General features: G+C 39.0%; 1 protein-coding gene across 4 annotated transcripts in view; it reads right to left on the reverse strand.

The window, feature by feature from the left end:
• The window catches only part of CDK14 (cyclin dependent kinase 14), a 609,384-nt gene that overhangs the window by 108,279 nt on the left and 476,910 nt on the right, over positions 1 to 24,195 (reverse strand). For all 4 annotated transcript variants that reach the window (XM_029234436.1, XM_029234439.1, XM_029234435.1 and 1 more), the window contains one exon: positions 7,694 to 7,742. In XM_029234436.1, the coding sequence (XP_029090269.1) occupies positions 7,694 to 7,742 (49 nt within the window). The remainder of the gene's footprint in view (positions 1 to 7,693; positions 7,743 to 24,195) is intronic.

The raw sequence follows: 24,195 nt of genomic DNA on the forward strand, positions 1-24,195 counted from the left end.
TGAACTGATGCTGCTTTAAAGAAGGAGGTGGCAGGGTGATGTGGAATACACGTGACCTTCAGGAGCTAGGGGAGGCTCTCAGCCGACAACCAGAAAGGAAACAGGACCTCAGCCCGACAGCCATAAGGAACTGAATTCTGCAAACTATCTGAATAAGCCTGGCAGCAGATTCTCCCCAAGAGCCTCCAGACAGGGCCCAGGCTACCAATACCTTGATTTTGCCGTCAGACCCAGATCAAAGAAACCAGCTGAGCCCATCTAGGCTCCTGCCCAATAGGAGATGATAAATTGTGGCAATTTGTTATGGCAGCCACAGAATACAAATGTACCATTTTATATTGTGGAGAAGCAGAGAACTTCCTCAGTTCACATGTCTAGCATCTGTTCTGGGGAACAGTCTGAGAAAACCTAATTCTATCGTCCTTCTTTCAGGGAAACGAGCAGCCCAGCTGCTCCTGGAAACTCTGTGCCGCTTCAGAAACATGGTTGGGTTTTATCCCTTAATGAGCTGGATAGCAGAAGGAAGGTTTTAACTGCACCAGAAGTGTGTACTTTTGGATGAGGAGTCCAACACATAATCTGAAAGGATGATAAACAATGGCTGTTGCCAACTCCCAAGCCTGGCACGTACTGCCAATTAGTAAGCGAGAAGATGGATAGTTTCTGCCTATCAGAAGGGGAACAAAAAACTCATGCCTGAAAGATAGCAAACAGCATGGGGCCTGCCCTTGGCCATCACCAGGGGTTATTAATGTCAGCGAATTCTTTGCTACGAAAAGAAAAATATGGACAAGAAATCTGGCAATAACACAAAACGATAGAGCATAATTTCCTGGGGCAGTGGGAACTGTGTGGAATGGGCGACAGATCCCACTATCAGGGTCTGTGTGGGTGGCTGGCAGGCCTGTCATCTCCAGTACTTAGCTTGTCACAAACCTGCCTCTATCCCAATGGTACATTACCCAGCAATTACCTAGGACAGGCCCTAGTTGATGGTGTGGGTGGCCAGCCTGCTGCAAACACTGTTCCCCAGGAGAGAGGAAATCAGGTTTGTACTCTAGCCCAGCTCTCCCACTGCCAAAAAGCTAGACCAGCAATGAATGACGTCAGGTCCCAGAAGAGATCTCCCGACCCAAAGTCACAGTGAGAACAAAATAAAGTCAGGTAATGATAAGCCCTCTTGAAGATCAGGGTTTTTTAAATGATAATATTTCTTTCACAAGATTCACTCTGGGGCATGCTCTCCACGTTGTAATTCTCAATAGCACTAATCATTCAACCTCTGCAGGTTTCTTATTTCAAGTTCTAAAATGGAGACAATAATATCTGCCCTGGCTACCTCCCAAGATTGGTATAAAGACATGAAGATGTGACAACATATGTGAATCCTATAGAGCAGAAGGCCGTCCGATGGTTTACTACACCCCTGTCAAGCCAGGACTATGGATTAACAAGTATACGTCAGGCCTTTGACTAGGTACGTCTCGCGTGTTATCACATTTATGCTGTTGCTACTGTCAGTGATCAGGGTTAGAGCTTTGGCAGATTGTCCAGCTCTCTCTTGGAGAGCTTTCTCTTTGTCCTCCTGGCATCTGCCTCCAACCTGTGTCTCTGGACAGACCTTTATGCTGTCTTCTTTGACTCCCACCAAAGCCTGGAAAGCATCTCCTGTTTGAGGACCTCCTCTTTTTCCCCTTCAAGAATCCACTCTTCAATTTTCTAGAATTGCTCTCTGTTCAGTGGCAAGGGGTTTAATAGATCAGATAAACATCACACCTACCCAATGCTTTCAGTGACTGAACTAATGATTCATTCTTGTGAAACTGAATGACCCAAGAAATTGCTCTGAACTGCGACTTTTAAGCAGGCAGGTGAGACTTAGGGGCTTCCAAACAATACCCTGTGTGGGTGTCCAAGGTCAGGACAAGAGACTGGCTTGGATCTGATTGTCCAAGTGTTGAAAACTATTATTTTCAAGGGTGTGGTAAGGAGCTACACCCCACGTAGCCTCCCAATGCTGAACTCAAGTCCCCAGAGCTGGGCAGTCGACAATTGCAGCTCCAGCTCATCCTCTGAGTGAAAAGAAAGGAATTCCAAAATGTCTGCTTTACTGTCTGCTTTAGAGCTTGTCACCCTCATAAACCCACCCCTAAAAAAGTGCATGGATGATGTAAAGAATAATTTCTTTGAAAATATGGTGAGAAGAAATCTTCAGGCACTAAATAAATTGAAACTGTTACTTTGAAGTAAACAGAATTATAACAAAAATGATCAACAATGAAAAAAACGTGAAACTGGAGAAAGAGGATTTAAAGATCTGGCTCAACTCAACGGCTCCTCCTAGCGTCAGTAACTGTACTTACCTTCCTCTAACATTTCTAAGCAACTGTAGAGAAACTGAAAGCTTGAACTTACTTTGCAATATATTATTACTTTACAAAGTTTTTGATCAACTTAGAACAATAAGGCAGAGTAGGAAACAGGGCTTTTCTTTCTTGAGAAGGCACCTATTTAAATCTTAATGGAATGCAATCAGACATGACAAGAAAAATACAATATTAGTATACAGAGTGAAATTTATGTTATTTCTCTAAATATTATTTTAAATACATTATGCTTTATGCACATGTAGCATGACTTTCTAGCAAGTCATCTTTTTTAAAAATTAATTTATTTATTTGTTTTTATTTTTGGCTGTGTTGGGTCTTCGTTGCTGCACATGGGTTTTCTCTAGTTGCGGCGAGCAGGGGCTACTCTTCGTTGCGGTGCGCGGGCTTCTCATTGCGGTGGTTTTTCTTGTTGGGGAGCACAGGCTCTAGGCACACAGCTTCAGTAGTTGTGGCACATGGGATCAGTAGTTGTGGCTCGCGGGCTTAGTCACTGCACGGCATGTGGGATCTTTCCAGACCAGGGCTTGAACCCATGTTCCCTGCATTGGCAGGCAGATTCTCAACCACTGTGCCACCAGGGAAGCCCAAGTCATCTTTAAAATATGTTTTGGAAGTTAATCATCGAATTAGATAAAACATTCAAGGAAAGCTCAAGTACGCCAAGCTGGAAAACACTTCTAAAGCTCCTAAATTAGGGTTTGTGACCCTGCTGGTACCTTCCAATACATGCAGGCAAACATCGTCTTCTCTCTTTTTGCATTTCCATAAGGGTAGCCTCATTATAATGTCTCTGAATTTACTGCACATCTTAAAGTATCGTCTGCTTTTAATTCTTAGGAGCAATCCAGTTGGACTTGCTAACCAGAAGGCTTATAAGCAGAACTAGAGCACTGGGTGGAGGGGGCAGGACAAGTTGGCCTACACCTGTTCAAAGTCTACGGATGTGCTTTGCTTTATCAGCTATGACCTGTGTTTTCCAAATCTGTCTTCTGTGACTTGGTGGTTTATCCTTAGTTCTCTTTTTGCTACTTTCAAACCTCCAAAATTGTTCAGCTGTTAAAAAGTTCCAAAACAAGCAAATGCATTCCTGGAATCCTACCCTTAACTTTGCTGGAGAGCATACACTAAGGCTTCTTCTCCAGCCAAAATAATGAAAGATCTTTTAACTGGCTGAAATACTTGGTTGATTGCACATGCATGCCAATGTCAGACAACTATAAATAGAGAGATCAGGAAGAAAAACAGGGAGAGTCTTTATAACTCCAGGGAAATAAAATGGAATGTTTTGAAGGCCATCAGAAAGAACACGTATTTATAAAATTAAGATTTGTCTCCCTTTAGTCTAAAATCCTCTTCAAGCAGGAGAGAACCCACATGGATCATGCACTTCCAGTAAGAGGAAATAAAAGGACCTTCTTTTCTTTTTGAATATGTATCTATTATTCTCAATCCTATAATTAAGACTTCTTTATATTATCCTTTTGAGTTTAGATATCTGCTGGATCTTCTGACATTTTTCTCCTATCACTGCTTTGCTTCCCCAGAATACTAAAACATCCTTCAAAGGATAAAATTATGCCCATGGTTACTGGTATAAATGAAGTCAGCAGGGAATTGCATGGGGTGTTACTTAGGGCAGACTTGGTCCCAAAATAAACTAGGTCACTTGTTACAGCTGTTCAAAGAGACTTGAGGATTCATTTCTCAAGAAATTTTACTCTCGGGCTTCCCTGATGGCACAGTGGTTAAGAATCAGCCTGCCAATGCAGGGGACACAGGTTCGAGCCCTGGTCCGGGAAGATGCCACATGCCATGGAGCGACTAAGCCCATGCACCACGACTACTGAGCCTGCGCTCTAGAGCCTGCGAGCCACAACTACTGAAGCCCGAGCGCCTAGAGCCCGTGCTCCGCAACAAGAGAAGCCACTGCAATGAGAAGCCCGCGCACCGCAACGAAGAGTAGCCCCCGATCGCCACAACTAGAGAAAGCCTGCGCACAGCAACAAAGACCCAAAGCAGCCAAAAATAAATAAATAAAGTTATTTAAAAAAAAAGAATTTTTACTCTCTTAGGCAGGTTCATATATCCACTAGCTTCAACAGCTGTGTTAATACCTATTTTTAACATTGTTACTTAATTTTGAACAGCAATTTACATGTGTATATTAACCTGCCCATCTTATATTAACCTATCTAAACTGAATTCAAATTAGTCCTTGCAAATTAGTTCCCTTTATTTTGAACCTATTACTGCTGTACAAGAGAATTTACCAATCACTTTGGTTTCATAATTGTGCTGTTGACAAACAAATTAGTTAGCAGTAGGAAGAAAGCTAGCACTTGCTTAATAGTCTTTAAATGCAATTCTTCCGAATCTAGACCCCACTCTGAAGTGAGAGGTGTTGAAATGTCAATGATGGTTACAAGGTCACAAGTCGGTCTGTAGGAAGAATCAATAATATAATTAATGTCTGAATTCTTACTTCTCCCTAAATTGCATTGGGTTAGAACTGGCTGGAGGCTATAGCTTCGCTTTAAGGGTTCAGTACAAAACAGATACTAGAAAGTCATATTTTTATAATATTTTTAGTGATGATTTTATTCCTTAGCTTTTTCTGAAATAAATCCTTAAGGCAATAAAAGAATAAGACTTATGGGGACTTGAAAATAGCATGGTTCTAAACAAGTCATGTTTATAATTTTAAAACCTTACTTCAAGCTCAGCATTTAATATTTTCTCTAAAATATTTTTAAAGAAATCGAAGGGTGGCACTCTCTTAAATGACTTTGAATTAATTCTCGGGTTTTTAAAAAGCATATGTGATGGTAGAAATTAAAAGAAAGATATTAACTACAATTCTATCAATGGATTTAAAAGACTTTACATTAAAATGTAATATTTCCTTCAGTATTTTAGACCTTGTTTTTGGTAGAAAAAATATAAATTCTATGTTCATGGAAAATGCAAATAATAAATATCTCTGAAGTGATATCTTAAAGAGAAACCGTGTTCTTATTTTGTGAAAAATCATATTCTGAAGAACTATCTGCCCTCAAAAGTAAAAGCGTATTTACTGAACCTAGCATCTTTTAAGAAAATTCAGAGATTGAGCACAACGCACACAGCTTTTAAAATTTCTAAGGCAGAAATACCAGAAGATCACACAGCCTGATTTTTGTCAATGAAGTTAACTACTTCTGTTGTGACACGAACAGTACCTCTCACAGAAAGGAAAGCATCAGGTCTTAGGTGGTCAGAATGAAGCAAAGCAACGCAAAGCTTGAATACTACTTCAGTTGTCTTTTTTTTTTTTTGAAAGACATGAGATAACCTAGTTTCTCCTGATATAGAGTAATGTAAATGGACAAAAGCATCTTCTCTGAGAGGCATCCCACTAGTTACTTCCAATGGTTGAACAAGAAAGGCCATTCGTCTGGGCATATAGATGACAGGTGCTGAATACAAGTTGCGAAAATGAACAGCTGGAGTGGGCCAGGTGTAAATGCTGTTGGGGTCACATCCACAAGGGGACAGTGGATGAACTATCACTCAGCATCGTCTACAGACCTCCCCCTCCTCCATCCTGTCTTTTGTAGACTAATCTAAGTGGATAAAAATTGCCATTTATTTTTCTGGGTGATTTGGACGTCATTCCAGTCCCGTCTCTCTGAAGGAAGGAAACGAGGGTTAGCTAAATTGGAGGCTATTCTCCACAAACGCCACTCTGCGTGGATTTGCCAGATTTTCCTGTTACTTCAGAGAAACGGTTAGAGATTCAATGGCTTTGTCAAGAATTGTTTCATAAAGTGCTTAGTGGGACAAAACTTTTTGAGCAATTGTGAGAAATGTGTTTGATAATTTAACGAAGACAGGAACTGTTATATGTATATATTACCTGGTATATGAAAGCACTTAATTAAAATGTGTTACCACTGATCAGTGAAGTTAGTGTGAAGGAGGATAAAAGGGTGAGGAACACATAGAGAATGTTCCCTCCCAGCCGAGGGCGTGCTTCTGTGGGAGATTCTAGATATTAAGAACTGACCCTTCAAATGGAAAATACGAAGTCTTGTGTTAGACAAAAATAATTATACTGGTGTATTCTTCTTAGTATGAATTTAATCAAAATAAACTGCCAAATCTTTCAAATAATCCATGGAAGATTTTAATGTATTCATTCCATGAGTTCCTCACAGTAAGCTATCTGCTGTTATCTACTGACAGCATTGATTAAAGGCATTTTTATTATCAAAAGTTTTTCTTAGGCTTCCCTGGTGGAGCAGTGGTTGAAGGTCCGCCTGCCGATGCAGGGGACACGGGTTCGTGCCCCGGTCCGGGAAGATCCCACATACCACAGAGCGGCTATGCCCGGGAGCCACAGCACAGCCACGGACCCTGCGCGTCCGGAGCCTGTGCTCCGCAACGGGAGAGGCCACAACAATGAGAGGACCACATACAGCCAAAAAAAAAAAAAAAAAAAAAAAAAAAAAAAGTTTTTCTTATTTTTTCCATAATTGATGGCATCTAAAATTAAACATGTCATAACGGTAAAAAGGGAGACAATAACACTAAATTCCCCATAGACAAAATTTTGTTATGACAAATTACAGTTTACTTAATCAAAGCATATCTAGTTACCTTTTCCCTAATATAATGCTTGAAATGTGATACAGTCAAACAGAGTGACTCAATTACTCTGCTTCCCAACTTTCAATGATTTACTAGCAGTTTGGCTTGCTATAAAAGACCCCCGAATAACTTGAGACACCCAGATCTTCAGATGTCATCAAATTTAGAAACCAATAAATAAAGCTATTTCAACAAGGTCAGATGAGAGATTAAATAAACAGAGTCCATGTATTCCAAGTGATACGTGTGCTTAGCTTCCCAATAAGCTCAGGGGAAAAATAGGTAAACTAAAAACATTTGAAAGATCAGTTTTATCTAGCTCAAAGGTTGTCACCAACATTATTTAGATTAGAAAGTCAGTTGATATATTGTACTTAAGAAACGCTATTTTGCTGATGCTAAAACATTTCTTGGAATCTAGTTAGAAGAAGAGTGAGCACAGTGAAATTCAGGATTAACAACTCTGGGAACCCAAATTCACAGAGTGTTGGCTCAGGTGGAACATGGGGGCTGGTACACAGTTAGGGCTTAATAACTGTTTAATGGTTAAACGAATGGATGAATAGACAACTGGGTGAACAAATGAAAGAATGTCATGACAAATTTATCAGGAGAGTTTTAAAAATTAAGAGAGAGAAAAAGAAAACGAGTAAAAGCTGTATAAAAAAACTTACTTATTCCATGCTTGTCTAAGGTTTTTAGAGCTGTACAGGGTAAAGCGTTCTGAAATAAAAAAGAAAAATGATAAACAATCTTTGTTTCAAAAGTCTATATTGCCAGTATGCTAAAAAAAAAACTTTTAAAAAGCTACTGTTCGATTTAGCCATAGCTATGCTAGACATGCTAGGTCTTCACCTTAGATTAAACAAAAGAGTAAAACAGGAAGATCTAAACATTTTAAACAATGAAGCATTGTTTTCTTTTGTCTAGGGTGATTTGTTTCATAATCTGGTTTCCTAGTAATTATTTCTTAGAATAACTAAGTTTTAATTGGGTTGAAAAAAGAAATGCAAATTCCAAATATGCAAACTGTAGGTAGATTTACAGAAGAATATTGCCACATTGGTCCAGTGAAACCTGCTGTTTTTTCTATGAAGACATACATCTCTGACCAAACACAGTAGTGCTGGCTCTCCTTGCTTATACTATATGGCATTTACACATACTCAAAGCCAAACCACCAACGTCCTATAGTGTATACTTACATTTACCATTGAACAATCTTTATATTTTTAAAATGAAAACACAACATGTTTGTTTTACCAAGTTAGACAATAAAGTGGCATAGAATATACATTAATAATCTCTTCTCCTGCTCCCCATTTTTCACTCCTGATGATATAGCAATTGTTAATGGCTTGGTATGTCTCTTTCCACATATTTATGTTTATAAATACAAATCTATCCATATATACAAATATATATATATACTATTTTAATTTTTAAATGCATTGTACAATAAACATTCTCTGAAATTTTTTAGGCATCTAATAATATATAGTGAATAGTCCTTCGAATAAAATAATATGTAACAATTGTTTTAAATCTGTGTAATATTCCATAGGGTAGAAGTACATAAATTATTGGACCATTCTCCTACTGATGAAAATTTAGGTAGTTTCCAGCCCCTTTTTTTCTTAAAAACAATTTTTCAATAAATAATCCTTGCACATCTATGTCTATATACTGATGCTTTCTTTTCTGTCAAATAGATTCCCCAATATAGAACTGCCTGGCAAATGGTATGCATATTTCACATTTTAATAGCTGCTGATTACTTTTCATTTTCCCACCAGCAATAAAAAAATAATGTCTCTTTTATATTATGCATCCATGGGATGCAAGGATGGTTCAATATACGCAAACCAATAAATGTGATACATTGTTAACAGAATGAAAGATAAAAATCACATGATCATCTCAATAGATGCAGAAAAAACATTTGACAAAATTCAACATCCATTCATGATATAAACCCTCAATATTTTGGGTATAGATGGAACATACCTCAACACAATAAAGTCCATATATGACAAGCCCACAGCTAACACCATACTGGATAGTGAAAGGCAGAACTCTTAGTGGAAAAGACAAGGTGGCTACTGTCACCATTCCTGTTCAACACACTATTGGAAGTCCTAGTCAGAACAATCAAGCAAGAAATAAACAAAAAAACCCCAAACCCCAACCAAACAAACAAACAAAAAAAACCACATCTTAATTGGAAATGAAGAAGTGAAACTGTTGCTGTTTGCAGACGACATGTTTTTTTATATATAGAAGATCTTAATAAAGACTCCACCAAAAACTTGTTAGACCTAATCAACAAATTCAGGGAAGTTGCAGGACATAAATTCAATATACAAAAATCAGTTGCATTTCTATATACTAATAATGATTAATCTGAAAAGGAAATAAACAATCCTATTTACAACAGCATCAAAAAATATAAAATACCTAGGAATAAGTTCAGCGAAGTAGGTAAAAGATCTGTACACTGAAAACTATAAGACATTGATGAAAGAAATTGAAGAAGACACAAATAAGTGGAAAGACAGTCCATACTCATCACTGGAAGAATTAATACATTGGTAAAATGTTCATACTACCCAAAGGCATCTATAGATTTAACTCAATCCCTGTCAAGATTCCAATGGCATTTATTTTTTTTACAGAAATAGAAAAAAGCAATCATAAAATTCATATGGAACCACAAAAGACCCTGAATAGCCAAGGCAATATTGAGAAAGAAGAACGAAGTTGGAGGTATTACACTTCCTGATTTCAAACTATATCACAAAGCTATAGTAATATACATACCATGGTACATATATATGCCAGTATGATACTGGCATAAAAACAGACACATAGACTAATGGAACAGAATTGAGAGCCCAGAAATAAACTCATGTATATATATTGTCAACGTTTGACAAGGGAACCAAAATACTCAGTGGAGAAAAGATAGACTCTTTAATAAATGGTGCTGGGAAAATAATGATACTCACATGCAAAAGAATGAAACTGGACCTCTATCACTCACAAAACCTGGAAGAGGATTAAAGACTTACGTAAGACCTGAAACCACAGAAGAAAACCAGGAAAAATCTCTTTGACTTTAGTCTTCATAATGATTTTATGGATACAACACCCAAAACACAGGCAACAAAAGCAAAAATAAATAAGTGGAACTACATCAATCTAAAAAGCTTCTGCACAGCAAAAGAAACAATAAACAAAATGAACAGGCAAGGTACAGAATGGGAGAAAATATTTGCAAACCACATATCTGAAAAATGGCTAATATCTAAAATACAGAAGGGACTCATATAACTCATTAGCAAGAGGACAAATAATCCAATTAAAAAATGGGCAAAGGACCTGAAGAGACATTTTTCCAAGGAAGATATTCACATGGCCAAGTACATGAAAAGGTGCTTGATCTCACTAATCATCAGGGAAATGCAAATCAAAACCACAATAAGATATCATCTCACACCTGTTAGAATGGCTGTTATTGAAGGGATGAGATAACAAGTGCTTGTGAGAATGAGGAGAAAAGGGAACCCTTGGGCACTGCTGGTGGGAACTTAAACTGGTACAGCCATTATGGAAAAGAGTATGGAGTTTTCTCAAAAAAATTAAAAATAGAATTACCACATGACCCAGCAATTGGGTACATATCTGAAGGGCACTAAAGAGATTTCTGCACCCCTATGTTCACTGCAGCATTATTTACAATAGCCAAGACATGGAAGCAACCTAAGTGTCCCCTGATGGATGAATGGATAAAGAAGATGTGGCGCATGTACACACCAGACTGTTACTCAGCCATAGAAAGGAAGGAAATTTTGCCACAACATGGATGGACCCTGAGGGCATTATGCTAAGAGAAATAAATCAGACAGAGAAAGACAGATACTGTATGGTCTCTCTTCTAGGTGGAATCTAAAGAATACTTAAACTCATAGAAGCAGAGAACAGGCAACAGAAGTGGTTGCCAGAGGTGGGGCATAGGGTTGGAGGTGGGGCAATAGGTGAAAGTAGTCAAAGGGTACAAACTCCCAGTTATAAGATGAATAAGTTCTGGGGATGTAATGTAAAGCATGGTGACTATAGTTAACAATACTGCACTGAATATTTGCAAGTTGCCAAGAGAGTAGATTTTAAAAGTTCTCACTCAAAAAAAAAAAAAAATTGAAACTATGTGAAGTAATGGATGTGTTAACTAAACTTATCGTGGCAATCATTTTGTAATATATACACATATAAAATCACTGTGCTGTACAACTTAGACTTACACAGTGCTTTATGTCAATTATAACTCAATAAAGCTGAGGGACAAGACAGTGTTCTAGCAAAATAAAACACGGAGGTATGATGTTGAGTGACTAGTGTGAGAGGGACACTTCAGGTTGGGTGATGAGGGAAAATGAGTTGCAAATAAAAGTCAACCAACACAATAAACAAAGTTCCTACTGGAAATCTGGTTGGAGTTTCATTAAAATGTATATTTATCTGAAAAGGCTGATATAAAATCTTTGTACATAACAATATGTTGTGTCTTTCCATTTAGAAAGGATTTGTGTGTACATCCTCCAGTAAAATTAAATGATCTCCTTTTCATATTGATCTCATTTCTTCTTAATCATTTAATACTTAATAGGCTTAATTCTTCTTAGTATTAGTTGGTGCCTTTTGTTAGTGTTGTCTGCTTTGAATTATAAGCTTTTAAAGAAAAGAAAGTGATTTATATTGCTTTTGTTATGGTATGTTTCACATATAAGAATACCATTAGATAAAAAGAACAAAAAGAAATTTAAGAACACACTCAGCTTCCTATCTCTAAGTACAAAGTTTATTCAAAAGAAATCTGTGCAATGATTCATTCATTCAACTATTTACTGAGCAACTACTGTGAGCCAGGTACACCTCTTGGAGCTGAAGATACAGAGAAAGAACCAAACAGAAGACCTTCCTGCCTGTAGGGAGCTCTCATTCCAGTAGGGCATGTGCAGGGCTGGAGTGAGCCTGGAGGATGGGGTGTCTGGAGCAGACAGACAGCCCAGGAGAGATGGGCAGAAGACCGGCTCACACAGACTTTGTGGCCTTTAGGATATGATACAGAATTTTTTTTTTTAAGGATCACTCTGGCTTCTGTTTGGAGAGTATACTACCAGGGGAAATAGTGTACATTAGCTGAAAAGCAGGCCTGATTACAAATATCCATTGTTCTACAGCTACAGGCAAAAGTGCTCACCAACAATTATGTATTTATTTGTTTCAAAAGAGTGCCTAACATCTGAATTTATTCTCTACTAGATTGCATTATATAAGACCCAACATAATTCAGCCAGTTGGTGTAGAACAGAAATGTAAAGGCATATTCTAGGTTTGAGAATTAACTGACAAAGAAAGGAGAAATGGGAAGAATAGTTTTTTATAGAGGTTTAAGAAATTATTTTTATCTAAAAGTCTGGTATAAAAAGCAACATATATTTTAAAAATAATTACATCAAATGTCCTTGTAAAACAAATTTGATCTCCTTAACTTTGTACTCCCCACAGAGCAATTTTAATAATTTGCTATGATTTCAGGAAAGAATTCCATTACAGATAAAATTAATACAATCTTGGATTTACAGGTAAATTATTATTCTTAGCAATTAATGACTGCACATAAATATGAGTTCTAAGAATTGCCTCTATTTAGAGCTTGACAGGATATGCTAATAGAAAATTATTTTTTTCAGAAATACAATATGTCAGTTTTAGCTACGCATAAAAGAGCCAAAATTGATAGAGAAACATGCCATATGAAAATAGAAAAAATAAGGAAGAACAAAGTCTTCCTACCTTTACCTTCTGTCACTACTCACATCAACTCTTAATTCTTTTAGCAGATGTCACCTGGGCACCTGCTTGTATGCCAGGCACTGCACTGGGCGATGGGCACACAAAAATGAGGACGTCCCGGTTACAGTTCAGTGGCCCAGAAATGTAAATACAGAATTACCAACACGGGGTGAAAATGCTACAATGTGGATATGGACGCAGTCCCCTGGAAGCACAGAGGCAGAGCCACTAACCCCATCTGTTTTCTTTTCCAAATGAAGACAGGATAAACTCAAATATCTGAAGCTAGCTCCAGTAACACACAGGACCTGATCTCTTGTATACAACATCTTTCAGATCTTAACTGTCAAAGTACACAATTTCAAATGGAGCCATTTCTAACATTTTCTGCAATGAGCATGCGTAACGTTTATAATTAGATTTTTTAAATTCTATTTTTAAAACGATTTCCATCATGAGTAAAAGCAATGTTCCATTAGAATGTAAGCAACCTAATTTCACTAGGTAAGTTTTGGAAACAAAAAGGTGCTTAAATTAATGCCCCAAAACAGTAACAGGTGTATTTAATAAAATAGCCAACTGCTTATGAATAATTTTAACAGATTATTCGAGTATTTGATTAGGAGTGTATTATACTCTTCTCCTCCAGTTAGGTTTATTCTGTCACTATTTTAATTTCAGCTTTCTCGTTCCAATTATGTTTAAACTAGAAGTTTAGAATGCCGTGATTTAAAGCATAGACTAACTCACAGCATAACTGAGAAGTGCAATTAATTTAAACCTGCAGGCTGATTTTCACCTTCTCCTCTTATTGCAGGGACACTGCAGAGGATGGTCGCACACAGTGGGCGGCCAGGGAGGAGAGCTGGTAGAGAAGAAGAAATCACTAACTCTGTAACGTGGTGGGGTAGGGGACAGAGGCTGGAAGGGTTTTGCTCAAACTGCCATGCTTATACACAGCAATTCGTTGAGATTCCACAGGAAAACACTGGAGAACAATGCTATATATTCTAAAGTTTCCTAGCTTAAAAGAGCTAAACCTGAAATGGCTTGAGGCAGTGTGAAAACAGATAAAACCTAAATTGGAATTTACTCATTTGCTTATATATATGTACTGTATACTCTAGGAAAGTAACTTTAATTTTTAATACCCTTATCCCCTTCTCACCAATGTTTTTTGGATCTTATAAGATACTGCTGTGTTTCTAACGTCAATAACAAGGAAACATATGAGTAAGTAGTCAAATCAAGCAATCAATTAAAACCCCCAAGTACTGGATTGGCCAAAAAGTTCGTTCGGGTTTTTCTGTAACATCTTACGGAAAAAAACCAAATTAACTTTTTGCCTAACCCAATATGTTCAAAGGACTTGAAAGGCTAAAGCAGGATTTATAAGAACACTTTTCTTTCTTTTTTTAGGGGGGAGGGGTGCATGGAAAGGAGGGGTGGCAATAGAGACAAGATCTTTAAAAGTCTCAAACTTGTAAAGCAACTATACTCTAATAAAAATTTTTTTTAAAGTCTCAAACTTTAGTACACCTTTTACAAATGGATTTAATAGCATCTGATTTTTAAATAATATCATGGAATAACTATAAGTCAATACAAAAATGAGTAATGTCCAGGGACTTCCCTGGTGGTGCAGTGGTTAAGAATCCGCCTGCCAATGCAGGGGACATGGGTTCCAGCCCTGGTCTGGGAAGATCCCACATGCCGTGGAGCAACTAAGCCCGTGAGCCACAACTACTGAGCTTGAGTGCCTCAGCTACTGAAGCCCATGCGCCTAGAGCTTCTCTTGTGCTTTGCAACAAGAAAAGCCACCACAGTGAGAAGCGCGTGCACTGCAGCGAAGAGTAGCCCCGGCTTGCCACAACTAGAGAAAGCCCACGCACAGCAACGAAGACCCAACACAGCCAAAAAATAAATTAAAAAAAAGAGTAATGTCCAAAATGCCACAGTAAATGTTTGATTATTTTATAATGAACACCTCTAAACTATATATTCAACTACTCACTATGTAAATTCTTTAGGATTATTTTGCATTTTAACAAATGCATTTACTCTTTTCTCCTGAGTTTGTAAGAAAGTAGTAATGACTTAAGTCAAGAGCTGCGACCAGACTATCATCTGGTGGAGGTGTTGAACCTGAAGCCTTTCTCAGGATTGCTTCAGTGGAGGGAAAAGAGTCCGGTCCTTTATGAGGATGAACAATAAACACAGTCACGAATCACTCTGGTGATGCTTCCAACAATCACTTTAGTTACTTGTTTATGTAACAGATCATAGCCTTGAATCTTTTAAGGTTAGAAGACATGAGTATTCATTCATTCTCTCACTCATTCTACAAATATTTCTTGTGTGCCTGTTTGCCAGGCACTGTGGACCCCGCAGTGCACAAAACGTACAAGGTCATCTGTAGCCTACAATGAATCATGGGATCCAATACTAAGGGGCCAGCAATGGAAGAAAATCTATTTACAAGTATTCACAAGAATTTTTATGCAAATGTGACTTTCTTATGGTTATAAGGAAAACCAAGCCAGCAGTCAACATTTCAGCTGATATTCTGACCAAGACATAGAAAAGCTGGATTTAAACCATCTATGGTCCTCAGACCAGAAGTAAAGCAGAATTCATGCACAGTAGACGACAGTTTATCCCAAACAGAGAGGGCTAGACTTGTTCCAAAATATGGGGATTTTAGATATGTCAATTCCAAAAAAGCATAGTGATCCAAACAGGCATTTTAGAAATAAGATGTATGTCTGCACAACTGTAATTCACAGCTTTAAAACTCTTGCTGTCCCTCATATATATAACGGCTGTGATTTCACACAGCTCCAGCGTTACCAGTGAGAGGCTCTGACGTGACATGCTAACATGTAACAGAATCTCACTGCCCTGTTGCCGTCACCCAGAGGGGTTTCCTTAAAATGCTGAGTAGCCATCTTCAGTCCTGAAAATAGGAGACTGCAGCATCCTGCCCTGCCCTGGCTGCAGCAAATCATCCTTCGATTACCAACGGCGTGTGTTTTAAAATGAGCAATCTCTGAGCAACTTCTAGAAACAAACGTCTACTCTGTACGTTAAACGTTCTTACTTCCTATGGCATTTGGTTTTTCCAACAGACATACAAATGGGTTTGTGAGTGCATATTCCCAGCTGAGGTCTTCAAACCAACCACACCTTTCTCAACCTAAAAGTCATGGAACACTTCTCTTTCGGTAAGATGTTTTTCTTTAGAGAAGTAAAGTTTAATCAGTTAGGCATTTATCACAGTCTAAAGTGTACTATTCACAAATGAGACTGAATCTTTACAGCTCCCGGAAAAGAAAGGAGAAGAAAGATTTTGTGTCTCACTCTCCATGCATCCCGACCCATCCCTCCATCCAAACTCTCCACAGGGAGAAAGAGATCAGGAAGACAGAACTCAGCACCTTCTAGGGGAAATGTGAGCAATCAGGTAGTCTGACCACTTCATTCTACAAATGACTAAGCTAAGGTTAGAAAGGTTGAGCTGACGAGCCCATGATCCAGGCTAGTGGCAGAGGCTGAATCAGGACTCTATTCCCGGTTTATCACTTGTTACCAAAAAGCTGGGTTACCCAAGCTCTTTGGTAACAGTTCTTTCAGTACCTTGAAAATGATCTGTGTCTTCATTTATTCTGATTTCCACTCATAGGTTGAAATTCTAATTCTTTTCTTAGATATGATTGTAACCAAATCACACAAATTGGACACTATACAAGGATTTTAATCCTCTTGGGGTGGGAGGGAGCATAATTACTGAAGAAGTCTTTGTTTGGTGACTGGCATTCTATATCAACTTTGGCACGATGAGGTGTGGATAACTCCCAAACTGAATTTTTCAAAATTGCAAGAGTAGAAGTAATGAAACCAGTATACCTAAGGATTTTTTTGTTTTTGCTTTTGTTTTCAATAAAGCTGCAATCAGAAGAACTTCATTTCTCTTTGAAAATTTAATCTCACTACATTTTCTCTGGCGTTTTCTGGACACTCTGTTAGTCTCCATCATTTGTGATGCCCTCTAGTGAAAATAAATGGGAAATTCTTCAAGCAGATACAGAGAAAGTCAGTACAGATAGTCCCTGCTTTGCATTGAAATGAATTTCTACAATTTATAAAGATATCTCCCCCATAGGTCTGCCCACTGGGGAAGAGCTGAATTATTATTTTACATTTTTCAGTAATTATCATGATTTTTGGCCATTTAAAATTTTTATTTTATAGCGTTGGCTATATGTATGACTTTTTGCATATCAAATCCTTGGTCGGTTATGGACCTGTTGGGAAAAACGTATGCCCCATGTCTATGGCATCACTGTTAACTGGTGTGAGAATAATTTCCCCTGAGCCAGGACTTGCTATTACAGACCCTTCTCAGCCCAGAGCTGTGGGCAGAAACTACCAATCAAGAGGAGTTCACACTTGAGATGAAGCCCCTTACCATCTCTGAAATAGGTCTGTGACTTTTTGTAGACAGTAGATCCCTTTGCAAACAAAACATCAATTTCCTCCCCCGCTCAAAAACCCTCCATTGATTCCTTTCGCACTTCAAATAAAATCCTAGCTCTTCACCTTGACTTTCAGTGACCCACCCCTGCTGCTCTGTCTGTGGTCAGCTTCTCCAGCCACACTGATTTGTAATTTGTCTACTATTTGTCTCCCCTCTAGCACGGAAGCCCCATAAGCAACGGGTTTATCTGCTTTGTTCACGACTGTGTCTTCAGCATCTACAATGCTGCCTGCCACCTAGCGAGTACTTATTAAGAATCTGAGCTCATGAGAGTATCTGGCGCATGGTTCCTGCTGCTTGAAACGTGGCCACTCAACTCCAGCATTTTCTCCCCTGCTCTCAGCCAGCAGTGACCCCCAGCATGATTGCCACAATCAGAAAGTATGAAAGTCAAGACAGCCTGACCTTCTTGTCACGCTTAACGTTGTTTTAACTTCCTCTGCTCTATAAAGTTCACTTATTATAAATTTACTAATTAACTGGCTTTTTCACTATGTGACCGGAGTGGCATTTACTGGTAGGATGAAGAATGGCAGAGTTGAAGAAGGTGGTGGTTGATGCTTGGGGGAGAGAGCTCTAAATGTCCTGAGCCTTGGGACAGGCAGACCCATAAGGTTTTTAGCAATAAAATCTGAGATAAGGGCCATATATTTGCAGATTAATTTTTCAAGTCAATTTTTATAACCATCACAGTTACACCCTTGTACATTCAGATGTTACCCATGACCGTTACATTTGCTATCAATCGCTCAAAAAAAAAAAAAAAGACATATAAAAAGATTCTTGAGGTAAAGCATAAAGTGGGAAAGAAAACACCGGGCAGAGGACACAGTATAAATGGTACAAAATATTACTTTGTATGTTACATGCCCCTAACAGTTTAAAAGCACTTTTATACCAATTACACAGCCAGCTCAAATCCTCTTAAAAATAGGTAAAGTATAAGTATGTAAAAAGTAATGAAGAGGATGTAAAAATGGATTATCTCATTTAACGTCCATAGGAGTTCCATGAGCTGGAGGGAGCAGACGGGATGCTTCTGGAAGAGGAAGGAAGATGGCCCTGCATGTCCACAGGTGTCTCCTGACAGCAGGCGTGGTCTGTGCAGGGCAACATCATGGCACGAAACCACCCTCCTCTCAACCGCCCTGCACTGAACATCCCACCAAACAATTTCTACTGCTTCCGCAGTTTTTCCATCACCTTCTAACAGACTAGGGGAAGTCCAGAGTGTGAACAAAGGCTACAGGTTCAGATCTCCTCTGGTGTGCCAATCATGGAACTGGGCAATTCCCATAATATGTACCAAGGACTGTACATTTAAAACTAAACACCCACAGACGGTGTTTGGAGTGGACAATTTATTGGAAGCACAAGTTTCAAAGAAGATACCCATATTTAGCAGGTGGAGGGTGGGTTCTGGTACCTACAAGAAGATATATAGAGATCTTTCCCAAGATGCCACCAGGCGGGGCTGAGAAGAGGCTGACAATTCTCCCTCATCATACTCCTATGTTTGCAGACGGGGAAGCTCTCTTAAAGAGACTGGCAGGCATCCGTAAGAATGGCAGGCATCCGTAAGAATAGCAGGCCAGGGACTGCAGGCCTGGGTTTGCGTTTGGGCTCCGCTACATACTGCAGATGTGGCCTTGGACAAGCCACACAATCTCTCCAAGCCTCAGTCTCCCAGTTTCCTTGTCCGTAAATTGTGATAACAGTATTAGGACAATAACATTATAATAACTCAGGAGTTATTCTAAATACCAACTGAGATAATATGTTGAAATGCTTTGTAAATAATAAAATACAACATAAAACGTAAGGTGTTATCATCATGGTATTCTGTTTCTTTTTAATTAAAAAAAATTTTTTTGGCTGCGTTGGGTCTTTGTTGCTGTGCGTGGACTTTCTCTAGCTGCGGCAAGCGGGGGCTACTCTTAGTTGTGGTGTGTGGGCTTCTCATTGCGGTGGCTTCTCTTGTTGTGGAGCATGGGCTCTAGGGCACGTGGGCTTCAGCAGTTGTGGCACACGGGTTCAGTAGTTGTGGCTCGTGGGTTCAGTAGTTGTGGCTCACGGGCCCTAGAGCGCAGGCTCAGTAGTTGTGGCGCATGGGCTTAGTTGCTCCGCAGCATGTGAGATCTTCCTGGACCAGGGCTCGAGCCCGTGTGTCCCCTGCATTGTCAGGTGGATTCTTAACCACTGTGCCACCAGGGAAGTCCCATCATGGTATTCTGAAAAAATTTACATCTTCCCTCTGGAATTAAGAAGTCTGAATCTACTTAGTTTGGGGGCCTCAGTTAGGCCTGTGAATAGCTGGAATTGAGGAGAAGTTTTTCACCTCATTACAGAGTCTGAGTACAACTAAGTCCATATTTATATGTTGCCTTCAATATCAGTGTGTCTGTGAGCTTAGTTTGGGGCACAGAATGTTTAAAATACTCCCTTTTTGCAATTTGCCTCCAACGGCAAATTCGTTGCAAGAAATTCTGACTTTAACAAACTTTCCTTAATCAAACTGCTTTTTGGATTAGATAACTTTCTCTTCAGAATAATATAATCACTTTAGAAATACTCTGTTCCCTTGCTTGATTTGGGAAAAATAGAATTATTTCAGTCTAAATTTCATTACTTTTAATTGCTTCCTGTCTAGCAACATTTTTCTCTCCCTGAATTTTACAGCGCCTTCCTTTTCTGAACTCCTGAATAACAACTGGTCATTAAATAGTTGTTGAATGCCCCTTTTGTTGGAAGCATTTAAGAGATGAAAAAAGCTTCATACATGGACTCCACATGTTATTTTGGGGCCAAAGTATTTCATACAAAGTGATGTTTATGGGTCCATGTTTTACTAAGTACAGAGCTCAGATCCTTCCTACTTTTTTGCTACTTTCTTCATAGACTAATTGTCAGTAAACTGTTCATTAGAAGAAGGTCAACGAGAAATTGTAATACAGATGCAGTAGCAGGATCATCTGTGATTCATGCTGCAAAAAAAGGGCACTGAACTGAAACCCAGGGAGACCTCCTGGGATCTACTTTCATCTCTGACACTGACCTTGGGGAAGTCCTTTAACATCTCTGACCTCAGGTTCCTAGCCTTACAAAGGACTGAGCAGGGCTATTTGCCCTCTGGAACTTCTTCCGGCTCTAATGTTCAATTTGCTTAAATAGTTACTGCACAACCAAAACACCGCTCTTACTCCCAGCTCAAGCAGCCCAAAGGTTTTCCTTGACAGTAGGAAACTGCAAAATCTTCTCAGAATTCTCAGTCCCTCACCCTGATTCTACTAGTCTGGAGAACCTCAAATGCCTACCTATATTCTGCCCTGATCTGGGGCTACCACAATTCTACAAATCCCAAACAACCCCTCCAATACATACCCAAGATGTGTTTTTAAAAAATATTAATGCTAATAAGTCTGTCTTATAACAAAGAATTTCAAGCACCACTTCACCAGAGGTGTATAAGCCATGTGGCCTCTGTTGACATAAAGTAGCCGAGGGCAAAGCAGGCAGGGCAAAGTGGTCCTGGGAGTCACACAGGGAAGGCTCTTCCCATCCCAGAAGGAAATGGAGCAGAGGGCATTACGCAAAAGCATCCCAGTAGTGAGTCATTATGAAACAAGTGAAAGGGAAAATGTAGTAATTTTGCAGTAGACTCTTACTTTTTGATAGAGAATTGGGTTTGGCCTGTGATGAATCTCATCGAAGGTGACAGAATTACTGAAGTGCTAAGAATACCACGGTGTCACCTTTCACCTCCGAGGCTGGCCCACAGCAAGCATCCTGAGGATAGTGATAGAAGGAGACACTCTAGTATGAGAGGTGGGGAGAAGGGGGAAAGACGGGGAAGGAAGGACAGAGAGGGACTAGAGAGGGGGAGAGGGAGAGACCCCTAATTTTGAGACCATAAACCACAGAACCTGAGGGTGAGGAAAAAGAAGTGAGAAGGCAATCAGGTTCAAAGAAGACACAGACCCATTTCCTACTTCTTTTGAGAGAAATTTAAATAGAAGTAAATGATGGGGAAGTGGCAGCTCACAAGGTTAGATTTCTTATTATATGTAACACACACGTGTGTACGTGCGCATGTGTGTGTTACACATATATTTATTTATTTTATGCAGCTGTGGCCTGTCCCAGCTGCCTGGTTGCTATGGGAATAAGCTGAAGTTAAGGAATTTTGTGTTAGCATAAATATAAGTGCAGAAGAGGACACATACAGGCTAAATTCTAAAGAATCAATCCCAGCTGTTATCTAGTTGTTCTCTTAAAATCTTAACAATTGTTCTAAGCCAACACAGAATTTTTTTCTCTTGAGGCAAAACAAGTTAAACAAGACTAGTAAGATATGAGAGTGAGGATTACTTTCAAAATTCCTTAAAAATTAGAGTCATTTTTTAAAATTCCAGAGAAGCAAAACCTGTTTATAGAAAAATGATACTTTCTCTAATATATAAAGAACCCCTAGAAATTAGTAAGAATATGACAAATGACACGTAACTCTACTGTAAATTGGCAAAAGATATTAGTTGCTCACAGAAAAGGAAATACAAGTGATCCTGAAACATACGAAAAGATGCTCAGCCTCGTCATAAAAGAAGCATGTAAATTAAAATTATATTAAGATTTTTTTTGTCACCTAACAGGCAAAATTGAAAAGTTTGGAGTGGAGAAGAAGCGTGGAGTGGAGAAGAAGCGTGGAGTGGAGAAGAAGCGTTCTCATGTATTGCTGGTAACAGAGCCAACTGGTACCATCCTTTTGGACAACAATTTGACAGAAGTGTTCAAAAGTATAATTGTATACAGTTGACCCCTGAACAACACAGGATGTAGGGGCGTTGACTCTTCTGCAGTCGAAAATCTGCCTATAATTTATAGTCTGTACTTGGTATCTGTGGTTCCACATCCCTGATTCAATCAACCGCCATGGAGTACTGTAGTGGGTATTAATGAAAAAAGTCCACGTATGATGGATCCATACAGCTCAACCCGTGCTGTTCAAGGGTCACTGTATACTTATTAATTCTTCAACCCTACTTCTGGTAATTTATCCTTCAGATATACTTGTACAGATGTGATGCGCTTATTTATGTGTGTGTATACGGGTTATAATATTTATAATGGCAAAAACACTGGAAACAACCCAAATGTCCATAAGTAGGGACAGGTTAAATCCATACAATGTGAAACAATGTGGCTGCAGGAAAAGAGGGAAGTCACACTGGCCTCCTCTATACAGTGACATGAGAGGACCTACAGGATGCATTAATGAGAAAAGCAAGACCCAAAATTGTTTTTAATACGGGAAATATGAAAATATATATTCATAATTTCTCACATTTACATAGAAGAAAGAAACATAACAGAAACTAATAAGTGGGGGCCTGTGGTTGGGGCAATCGTTCTGGGGAAGTAGGCAGGTGGCAGACAGGGTGGGGAGGCTTTGTACTGTGCTCCTTTTTTATATGGTTTGATATTTTGAATTGCTTAAATTTATTATCTATTCAAAAATTGGACAAAGTATAATTTTTCCCATCACACTCCTTGGTGTTTACCCAAAAGAGTTGAAACCCAGTGCCAGTGATGTTTAGAGCATTTTTATCCCTAAATGCCCAAACTTGGAACAATCAAGATGTCCTTCAGTACGTGAATGGATACATAAACAGCGGCGCATCCAGGCAATGGAATATTATTCAGTGGTAAAAAGAAATGAGCTATCAAGCCATGAAAAGACCTGGAGGAACCTTAAATGCATATTAGTAAATGAAGGAAGCCAATCTGAAAAGGCAACATCCTTTTCAGATGATTCCAATTATATGACATTCTGGAAAAGGCAAAACTATGGAGACAGTAAAAAGATTAGTGGTTGCCAGGGCTTAGGGAAGAGGGAGGGATAAACAGGCAGAACACAGAGGACTTTTAGGGCAGTGATGCTACTCTGTGTGATACTGTAATGGTGGATAAATGTCATTATACTTTGTACAGACCGTAGAATGTGCAACACCAAGAACGAATCCTAACGTAAACTATGGACTTTGGGTGATAATGATGTGCCAGCTTAAGTTCATCAAACTGTAACGAATGTACCACTCTGGTGGCGGATGTTGATAATGGGGGAGGCTGCACATGTGTCAGGGCAGGGGATGTATGGGAAACCTCTGCACCTTCTGCTCAGTTTTGCTATGAACCTAAAACTGCTCTTAAAAAATGAAGTCTATCCAGCAAAGCAAAAAAAGTATGTCCTCATGGCTCAGACTTTCTTCTTTTCCCTCAGACTTTCTAAGGCACTCTTTGGGGGTAGAATAAGGAGGTGGAAAGTGGGGTGGGACAGGTGGACCCTGGCACTAATATTTTCTCCTCTGGGGACGTGTATCTTCTTCCCCAGCACTCCCCTGATGGGTCTGCTTAAGTGCTGCATGAAAAGGCTCGTAGATTTGCTCCCTTTGCCTCAGTCTATTATCCTGTCTCTCCTTGACTCCTCTCAGGGCAACTCAGGAAGCATTTATCACATCTACTCTCATCCACAAGCACCAAGCATTGCCTGGAGTATCTTTTTTGCTAGTCAGCACCCATGCCTTACATTCATCTAAACACGTTATTCTTTTGGACCCCCATTACCTTTTATATATTATGTCTGTGGTTGCACTTGTACATAATATTAATAACTTATATATATATATATATATATATATATACACACCCTAATTTATATATGCCTACCAGAAAACTCACATAAATAATGTGTTTTAAACATTCAATAAAATTCAGAGCAGCAGACAT

Source organism: Monodon monoceros, unplaced genomic scaffold (genome assembly GCF_005190385.1).
Source record: "Monodon monoceros isolate NGI ecotype Baffin Bay Population unplaced genomic scaffold, NGI_Narwhal_1 Super_Scaffold_2, whole genome shotgun sequence".
Classification (NCBI taxonomy): Eukaryota; Metazoa; Chordata; class Mammalia; order Artiodactyla; family Monodontidae; genus Monodon; species Monodon monoceros.